Genomic DNA, 10,582 nt, shown 5'->3' with positions numbered 1-10,582 from the left:
GCATACATTATGCTAATGAGGTCGTTAAGGCAGGTTTCACAGCGCGTAAAAAAAGCAGACGACCGTATGTAAATGAAGGGGAGGAGCTTAGTGGACGTATGCAAATTGGGGGCGGGGCATGGTTTGGAAATGCGTGTGGGTGTGGTTCGCATAAATTATGCTAATGAGGCTGTGAAGTGGCCTTTCCCAGCGCGTAAAAAATGCAGACGACCGTGTGTAAATGAAGGGGAGGAGCTTAGACGACATATGCAAATTGGGGGCGGGGTGTGGTTTGGAAATACGCGTGGGCGTGGTGCGCATACATTATGCTCGCATACATTATGCTAATGAGGTCGTTAAGGCAGGTTTCGCAGCGCGTAAAAAAAGCAGACGACCGTATGTAAATGAAGGGGAGGAGCTTAGACGACATATGCAAATTGGGGCGGGGCATGTTTTGGAAATACGCGTGGGCGTGGTGCGCATACATTATGCTCGCATACATTATGCTAATGAGGTCGTTAAGGCAGGTTTCGCAGCGCGTAAAAAAAGCAGACGACCGTATGTAAATGAAGGGGAGGAGCTTAGTCAACATATGCAAATTGGGGGCGGGGCGTGGTTTGGAAATGCGTGTGGGCGTGGTGCGCATACATTATGCTCGCATACATTATGCTAATGAGGGCGTTAAGGTAGGTTTCCCAGCGCGTAAAAAAAGCAGACGACCGTATGTAAATGAAGGGGAGGAGTTTAGTCGACTTAAAAAAATTGGGGGCGGGGCATGGTTTGGAAATGTGTGTGGGTGTGGTCCGCATAAATTATGCTAATGAGGCTGTTAAGTGGCGTTTCCCAGCGCGTAAAAAATGCAGGCGACCGTATGTAAATGAAGGGGAGGAGCTTAGTCGACATATGCAAATTGGGGGCGGGGCGTGGTTTGGAAATGCGTGTGGGCGTGGTGCGCATACATTATGCTCGCATACATTATGCTAATGAGGGCGTTAAGGTAGGTTTCCCAGCACGTAAAAAAAGCAGACGGCCGTATGTAAATGAAGGGGAGGAGCTTAGTCAACATATGCAAATTGGGGGCGGGGCGTGGTTTGGAAATGCGTGTGGGCGTGGTGCGCATACATTATGCTCGCATACATTATGCTAATGAGGGCGTTAAGGTAGGTTTCCCAGCACGTAAAAAAAGCAGACGGCCGTATGTAAATGAAGGGGAGGAGCTTAGTCGACTTAAAAAAAATGGGGGCGGTGCATGGTTTTGAAATGCGTGTGGGTGTGGTCCGCATAAATTATGCTAATGAGGCTGTTAAGTGGCGTTTCCCAGCGCGTAAAAAATGCAGACGGCCGTATGTAAATGAAGGGGAGGAGCTTAGTCGACATATGCAAATTGGGGGCGGGGCGTGGTTTGGAAATGCGTGTGGGCGTGGTGCGCATACATTATGCACGCATACATTATGCTAATGAGGGCGTTAAGGTGTGTTTCCCAGCGCGTAAAAAATGCAGACGGCCGTATGTAAATGAAGGGGAGGAGCTTAGTCGACTTTAAAAAAATGGGGGCGGTGCATGGTTTTGAAATGCGTGTGGGTGTGGTCCGCATAAATTATGCTAATGAGGCTGTTAAGTGGCGTTTCCCAGCGCGTAAAAAATGCAGACGGCCGTATGTAAATGAAGGGGAGGAGCTTAGTCGACTCGTGCAAATTGGGGGCGGGGCGTGGTTTGGAAATGCGTGTGGGCGTGGTGCGCATACATTATGCACGCATACATTATGCTAATGAGGGCGTTAAGGTGTGTTTCCCAGCGCGTAAAAAATGCAGACGGCCGTATGTAAATGAAGGGGAGGAGCTTAGTCGACATATGCAAATTGGGGGCGGGGCATGTTTTGGAAATACGCGTGGGCGTGGTGCGCATACATTATGCTCGCATACATTATGCTAATGAGGTCGTTAAGGCAGGTTTCGCAGCGCGTAAAAAAAGCAGACGACCGTATGTAAATGAAGGGGAGGAGCTTAGTCAACATATGCAAATTGGGGGCGGGGCGTGGTTTGGAAATACGTGTGGGCGTGGTGCGCATACATTATGCTCGCATACATTATGCTAATGAGGGCGTTAAGGTAGGTTTCCCAGCGCGTAAAAAAAGCAGACGACCGTATGTAAATGAAGGGGAGGAGTTTAGTCGACTTAAAAAAATTGGGGGCGGGGCATGGTTTGGAAATGTGTGTGGGTGTGGTCCGCATAAATTATGCTAATGAGGCTGTTAAGTGGCGTTTCCCAGCGCGTAAAATATGCAGACGACCGTATGTAAATGAAGGGGAGGAGCTTAGGCGACGTATGCAAATTGGGGGCGGGGCATGGTTTGGAAATGCGTGTGGGCGTGGTTTGCAGACATTATGCTCGCATACATTATGCTAATGAGGGCGTTAAGGTGGGTTTCCCAGCGCGTACAAAATGCAGACGACCGTATGTAAATGAAGGGGAGGAGCTTAGTCGACGTATGAAAATTGGGGCGGGGCATGGTTTGGAAATGCGTTTGGGTGTGGTTCGCATACATTATGCTCGGATACATTATGCTAATGAGGGTGTTAAGGTAGGTTTCCCAGCGCGTAAAAAATGTAGATGACCGTATGTAAATGAAGGGGAGGAACTTAGTCGACGTATGCAAATTGGGGGCGGGGCATGGTTTGGAAATGCATTTGGGTATGGTTCGCATACATTATGCTCGCATACATTATGCTAATGAGGGCGTTAAGGTGGGTTTCCCAGCGCGTAAAAAATGCAGACGACCGTATGTAAATGAAGGGGAGGAGCTTAGTCGACGTATGAAAATTGGGGGCGGTGCATGGTTTGGAAATGTGTGTGGGTGTGGTTCGCATAAATTATGCTAATGAGGCTGTTAAGTGGCGTTTCCCAGCGCGTAAAATATGCAGACGACCGTATGTAAATGAAGGGGAGGAGCTTAGGCAACGTATGCAAATTGGGGGCGGGGCATGGTTTGGAAATGCGTGTGGGCGTGGTTTGCAGACATTATGCTCGCATACATTATGCTAATGAGGGTGTTAAGGTAGGTTTCCCAGCGCGTAAAAAATGTAGATGACCGTATGTAAATGAAGGGGAGGAGCTTAGTCGACGTATGCAAATTGGGGGCGGGGCATGGTTTGGAAATGCATTTGGGTATGGTTCGCATACATTATGCTCGCATACATTATGCTAATGAGGGCGTTAAGGTGGGTTTCCCAGCGCGTAAAAAATGCAGACGACCGTATGTAAATGAAGGGGAGGAGCTTAGTCGACATATGAAAATTGGGGCTGGTGCATGGTTTGGAAATGCGTGTGGGCGTGTTGCGCATACATTATGCTTGCATACATTATGCTAATGAGGGCGTTAAGGTGGGTTTCCCAGGGCTTAAAAAATACAGATGACCGTAGTGAGCATTCGTTCCACGAACGCATTCATTCAATGAATGAATGAATAAATAAATAAAGTGCACGTGCACACACGTGTGTGCGTGCGTGCGTGCGTGCGTGCGTGCGTGCGAGCGAACGCACGTGCACGCACGCACGCACGCACGCACGCACACTTTATTATTTATTCATTCATTCACGCACGCACACACACGCATGCACACTTTATTTTTTAATTAATTCATGAATACAGCCTGCGATATGCGTGAAATCTTGCAAGCACATTCCCACTAGGTCAAGGAACAGATGCCTCCCTTCTCACATTGGCCTGTTATAGCGCCACCAGCGGGTCAACTTTTGCATAACACATTTTTGGAACAAAATGCCTCAAATCATGCATGCAGCTAATTTCAGTAACGTCAAAGAGAGCACTGCCTGCGATCTTGACATTTTGTACTTTTATAGACATTGTTTTCTGGCTTGAAGCGAGCCCACAATTGTTTCGAAGGAACAATATTTTCTAGTTTCCATATGATATGCACCAGAGCAGTATAATCAGAGAGTGGTGTCACCGCGGGGTCAGAAACAGCGCTGGTCACGTGGTTCATTGTCACTTTACACCTCATAGACTTCAATGCATTTTGTAAACTTCCGGTTGGCCGTTTGTCACTATACGCCAATAGATGTGTGCGTAGAAGACCTGGCCCCATGAAGTGAACGGGAGTGACGCAACTCTCCATTCTAGGGCTCTGATATGCACATGTATTCAGGGGCGTAACTACCGCTGACGCAGCCGACGCATGCGCATTAGGGCCCGTGACGTCCAGGGGCACACGCAGGTGGGTATTTTCAGGTCAACTTGAAACCTGGAGAGATGCAAACAGGAATGTGCAGTGACTGTACTGTGTTATGTTTCTGTGTACATTGTTAGGGGACAGCATGTCATCGTGGAGGTGAGCTACGAAACGTCTCCGAAGGCCACCGCACTGCAGTGGCTCACCCCTGAACAGACCGCTGGCAAGGAGCACCCCTACCTCTTCAGCCAATGCCAGGTAGTTCGGGGGAATTTTGTCACCGCATGACCGTTACCTTCTCCTTCAGAAGAACACATAGACATCAAAGGGGTCTTGAACCCCTGCCCCTTTATCCGTCTGTAAAAAGTGCCCTCTCCAGACCATGAATGCAGTTTTTACTATGGTGAAAGAAATGCAAATGCCCCTCTTTCCATGCCATACCTGAAGGCAGCATTCAAGAGAATTGCCCTGTTCAAACTCTCCTGAACTTGAATGCAGCATCTTATGTTGAAAGAATTGCCCTCACTGTGTAGAAATCCATGCCGTTACTTATGCCACATCTCCAGTATTGCCTTTTTTATGCTTAGTTTAGTGTGGTATCAAGTACCGAAAATAGCCGACCTCCAAGCTCACAACATGTTGCAGCGCGACACGTTGTGAGCTTGGAGGTCTGCTATTTTCGTTTTTTCACCAAAAGGCCCTTTTAGAAATGTCTCTGCACGTCCCTGTTCTTTTTCCTTCCGTTTCATCAAGTCAGTCACACAGCGACATGATCCCGTGTTTGTTCTGCAATGTTTTCACAGGACATTGTCCATTTCACCATTTCATTTTCTACCTTTTATTTAATTCTGGGAGAACACACTGAGGGCTGGGGTCCTCTTTTTCAAAGAGGTGTTTTTCTAAACACACTTTCTGAAAGTGTTTTTCTAAACCATGACAAGTGGTTAAGATGACCACTTGCCGTTGCACTTATTCCTGGTTCGTAACCACTTCCTTTTAATGTTCTTCAGTTCTGCTTTTCATCTGCCTTTGCATGTTGTAACTTGTAACTTGTAAGACATCTCTACGCTACGCAATTGGGCACCATTAACTTTAAACATCTTCCTGATCTTGTATCCATTCAGACAGAGCCTGTTCCCCCTGGTCTGAACATCTCTTACCTGTGTTATTAATGTCTAAACAAGGTGCAGTCGTGAACTGAAGGGATTTTTCATTGTTATGAATCTTCCGTACATCCGCCAGCACGCCCGCCCGCCCGTCCGCTCTTCCAGTTATGTATTCCCATTAGTGAGTGATGTTGTTGAATTGATTTATGCTGTATGTATACAGGCTCACCACTGCAGGAGCATGGTCCCATGCCAGGACAGCCCCTCTGTTAAGCACACCTACTATGCTCAGGTGACACACACACACACGCGCGCGCACACACACACACACACACACACACACACACACACACACACACACACACACACACACACACACACACACACACACACACACACACACACACACACACACACACACACACACACACACACACACACACACACATTCTCGCTTTAAGGGCCTTACTGTTCATTGACTATGACTCGTAGTACACATTTTGTATAGGTTGTTAGATTTTTGAGGAAGCCATTGAATTCTATTTATTACAGTAAGGTATGAAAATCAACCACATGGACCTTATTATTTTATGGTCAACAACATTTTTGTTACTGCAATATAATGCATTTTAATGCAACATTGACTGATTGGAAAGCTTGTTAACGGCTATGTAAACAAACATGAATCTTATATGGTGTATGGTCCATTATATTGGCTGTGTCCGTTTCAAACCTGCTGACTGTCGTCCCTCTATCTCCCAGGTTAATACCTTCGGGGCCAACAACCCCCTGACCAATCTGGTTCCTAGCCTACACGAAGTGGACCCTGACGATGCCTTTTCTTCTGTACCCTACGAGAAGGGCTTTGCTCTGCTCTACCATCTAGAAGAGCTCATGGGTGGCCCAGGTGACAATGTTTATTCGTCTTAACACCAGTTACCTCCACAAAACGTTTAATTCTGAACAAAGCAATAGCAAGCAAATGCTAAACTTCTGTATCGGTTTAACTGTACCCCGCCCCGTAACATTGCATTGGTACATGCACACATAGTTCAAGGTCATTAGGTTTATTAGCATGTCCCAAACTGGGCGATTTTATGTTACAGCATATAATAAAAACTCTAAAAACACAGTAAACACGCATAAACAAGAACAATAGACATAGACATGGTCACAAGATGCAGATAATAATTGTATAAGCGTAAGTGTAACAACAACCATCCGCCCACCCACGCACCCAACACCATAATTATGGACAACATGTCCACGACCATATTGCACCATAGGAAACAAAAGAAAGAACGCAACACATCAGCACATCATAACCATCCTCCCAGATGGAGATGGGCCTGTCGACTCAACTGTCCCCTGAAACTAAAAAACAGCCAACCAGTACCCGAGAGTGTCTTAAATAAGCTATGAGAATCTTCTCAGATTTCAGAGCATTCTGGTTTTGACAGAGCACTTTGATATCAGTTAATTTACGAATGGCCAGCGTATTCGGTGATTGTGGAATAGTTGTCTTGCGGAGAATGTTTTTTTGTGTAAACATGTTTACTATGTTGAGGATGGTATTATTTTGTGTAAACATGTTTACTGTGTTTTGTACTGTTGAGATTACCAAACAAGCCTCAGCCATTGCATTGTGACTTCCTGCTGTCACAATACAGATGCTTGAATAACTCTGCTTTTCACTTGAAGAGGCCAGTGTGTGTGGTCTGAATGTTCCTAGAGCACAGCGCTTGAATTTTAAGATGAGTAGTGTATTTACAAACTATGCCCACATAATATCTCACATTTATAATATAGATCTTGCTGAACCACAGTTGCTCTCTAGGCTAGGTCTTTTTATTTTCCCCTCCTGATAAATCCGTTTTTTAGCAAGAAACAATGGTGCTCAACTAGAAAGTCTTAAAGAGTAGGATGTTGTGCTGACCCAGAAGGCACAAAAATAGCAAATTAACTTGTCAGCACTTGCAAGTACACTAAGTAACGCTTTCAATAATGCAGAGAAGCAGAAGGAAACATAATGTGGGTAAGTCTGTTTTTAGGACATTGCTATGCATGTCACGCCCAAAAGTGTCAACTTGCTAGGTTCCTTTGATAGGCTTTTTAACAGGTCAAAATGTATGAGTTGAAAACAACACACACACCAAATGGATTTCTCACTTCTGTGTGCACCACAGAAGCCCCAAAAGTACAACCAAAAATACAAAGACTGCCCGTGCACACACTGGATCACCCCTACATTGAATTTATAAAAGGATCAATGTCAGATCATGTTTCGGTCACACAGGAACTCCTCTAGAAATGAAAATGAAATCTAAATGAAACCGTGACCCCTTTAATAAATTCAATGCAGAGGTGGATGTCAATTATTTCAAAAATAGTTTTAAACTTATTTATAAAATATTACACATTTGCTTGAATGGGTTTCTTCTCTGGCTTTATTTGTATGTTCTACTGTATTCATTTTGTAAGTTCAATTTATTTATTAATTGTTTGATTTTAAATTTGCATTTGAGTGTATTGGTTTCAGAGGGTGCATTAATTAGGGCACAAAAATGTCTAAAGAGTTTAGGGATAAGGGGTAAGGCATGGACGAAAATAGGGCCCTACATGCCTTATCTAGATGGAATGAATAGATTAGCAAAGCTTCATGTTACTACTGTATGTGTGGTTTTGTAATCTGGCTGTTTATGATTGACCGTTCCAGAGGTGTTCATGGGTTTTGTCAAGTCCTACATCCAGCTCTTTGCCTACAGCAGTGTCACCACAGAGGAATGGAAGAACTACCTTTTTACCTACTTCAAAGACAAGGTAACATGACTGGTGTTACACTTGGTGTACACGGTGAAGTTCTCTGTGTTGCTTTATCCATTTGTAACCTCAGAGATTGTAGAAAAGTTAAGTTAGGGTTCTAATCTGCATGTTGTCCACTGCAGGTTGACATTCTCAACAAGGTGGACTGGAATGCTTGGATGCACACTCCTGGAATGCCCCCTGTCCAACCACAGTGAGTAAAGTACAGTACAAGTACTCTTTAAGGCAGAGGTCTTCAACAGGGGGTCCGGGACGCCTAGGGGGTCCTCAGAGTTACTACAGGGGGTCCTCCAAATCTTTGAGTGATAGAAACCTTTTTCTTCTCCTTTTTTATATTAACCACTTGAGCCCTAGCGTCCATATTCGGAGAACTTCAGCCAAAAATAGCAGGGCGTTGTGAGCTTGTAGATCGGCTATTTACGGCAAAGAGCTTTGGTGTAGAGGGGGAAAAGAGCAGACTAAGTACAGAGTGAAAGGTCAAGTTTATTAAGTATTGACAATTCAAGTGGTTAAATATCTGAAAACACAAGTTGACATGAATCCAAAATACACTGACGATAGTGCTGTCAAACAGTGAAACTATATGGAATCTATGAACAGGTTGTGGGGGTCCCTGCTTCATCTCTCTCTCAACTAAGGGGTCCTTGGACTCAAAACGTTGAAGACCCCTGCTTTAAGGTTTCTGACCCACCGATTTACCCTCTTGATTCTTGTGTTAGTGCTGCTGATATTGTTTTTAGTTTTTTATGTGCAACTTTTATTTCCTGTTCCAGATATGACACGACGCTAGCTGATGCCTGCATTGCTCTGTGTCAGAGATGGGTCCAGGTAATGATTGTTCCATTGCCTGCAGCATTTAAGCCTGAGTTATACTTATGTTGAGTGTTGTGCCACATCCCAAAAATAGCCGGTCTACACGCTCACAATGTGCGATGCGTTGTGAGCTTGTACAGTAGATGTTTTTTGTTTTTCATTGTGCGACACGGGCATGCAACTAAGTGTTGCATGCCTAACTAAACTAAGTGTTCTCCTTCTCTCCCTTCAGGCCAAAGAGGGAGACCTTGGGGGTTTCAAAGAAGCCGACGTGAAGACTTTCTCTTCCCACCAGCTCATTGAGTTCCTGTCCCTTCTTCTTCAGGAGGTAAGTCACGCGTCACTCTTCCTGCTCACCATACTAGCTACTCACGTGCAGAGGCATGCCTGTGTCCCTGGAATGCTCAAATAAGTCGGAGAGAAATGTTCAATTGCCTGATTATGGCTGTTCCTCCAGGAGCCTCTCCCACTAAGCCATGTGCAGAAGATGCAGGAGGTGTACAATCTCAACACCTACATGAACGCAGAGATCCGTTTCAGGTGAGAACCTCAAAATCAGAATCTGTTAGCCGTAGAAGACCTACTGTACATTCAGATGATAATAACGAATGCCCCTCTGTTCAATTGTTCATGAACATGTTATTTGGCCTACATTGAAATAAATGTCTCACAGCCTCTGTTCAACCAGTGTGCTTCAGTTTGCAGCCCAATTAGCAACCAGGCAGGCTGTGTAAAATAGCATTTTCGGATAAAAGAGCATCAAGCAATATCTATCTCGGTTAGTCAAATATGCGTCTCATCTGACTGGAGAAATAGAGCCACGTCTGCTTATCTCAACCAACACCTAATATTAACATAACAGTAGTGGATTTCCATCCACTACATTTTATTTTGCAGATTTTCTGAAACATGTTGTTGATGCATTTTAATGGAAATTCACCTACTGACTCTCTCCAGGTGGCTGCGACTGTGTGTAAAGTCCAAATGGGAGGATATGGTTCCAATGGCACTGAAGATGGCAACAGATCAGGGGAGGATGAAGTTCACACGTCCTCTCTTCAGGTTTGCTACCATTATCCTGTGTCGTCAAACGATCTGCAGATGTGACAAATGGGATATTTGTTACACTGTTAAATGCCATGGTGAATTCTACTCTGAAGCTTTCTCCCCCCCCCCCCCCCCCCTGTTCTTTTCACAGAGAGGTGTATAACTTTGACAAGTACCGCGAGGAGGCCGTGCGTGTTTTCTTGGCTCACCGTGCAGCCATGCACTATGTGACAGCGGGTCTGGTTGCCAAAGACCTGAAGGTGGATTCCAGCACTGCTTTGTAAACCAGCTTCGTACTCTTACCAGTATTATTACCAGGGTTCCCACGGTCATGAAATTAGAAAAATATTTTTCCAGGACTGGAAAAGTTTTGGAATTGATCAAGAGTCCAGGAAGGTCCTGGATAAAATAGCTATGTCTTTGGTTATTGATTTTGTTAATACCTCTGAAATGTCAAATTAAACATTGGCCAAATTGTCAAATATTAGAGGCAGAAATTGTGAAAATAGCAGATCTACATGCTATTTATAGATCGGCTATTTTCACAATAAAACTGTGTTATACAAAATGTCTCTACTCGTAGTGCTCGTCAGGGTGGGGGGTCCCCAGTTCAAATATAATTAT

General features: G+C 44.8%; 1 protein-coding gene across 1 annotated transcript; it reads left to right on the top strand.

Moving 5' to 3' along the window:
* Positions 1–246: 246 nt before the first annotated feature.
* On the top strand, positions 247–10,242 carry LOC308308932 (leukotriene A-4 hydrolase-like; the record flags this gene model as incomplete). Its single annotated transcript, XM_080754387.1, has 11 exons — positions 247–269; positions 4,307–4,427; positions 5,499–5,567; positions 6,038–6,182; positions 7,992–8,095; positions 8,221–8,291; positions 8,872–8,926; positions 9,144–9,239; positions 9,369–9,451; positions 9,869–9,973; positions 10,110–10,242. 11 exons carry the CDS (start codon positions 247–249, stop codon positions 10,240–10,242), a joined length of 1,005 nt encoding a protein of 334 aa, XP_080610513.1.
* Positions 10,243–10,582: the final 340 nt, after the last annotated feature.

Source organism: Nannobrachium achirus, assembly GCF_963921795.1.
Source record: "Nannobrachium achirus genome assembly, chromosome: 23".
NCBI lineage: Eukaryota > Metazoa > Chordata > Actinopteri > Myctophiformes > Myctophidae > Nannobrachium > Nannobrachium achirus.
The sequence above is the reverse complement of the archived record's forward strand: the minus strand, read 5'-3'. Positions and strand labels throughout refer to the sequence as shown.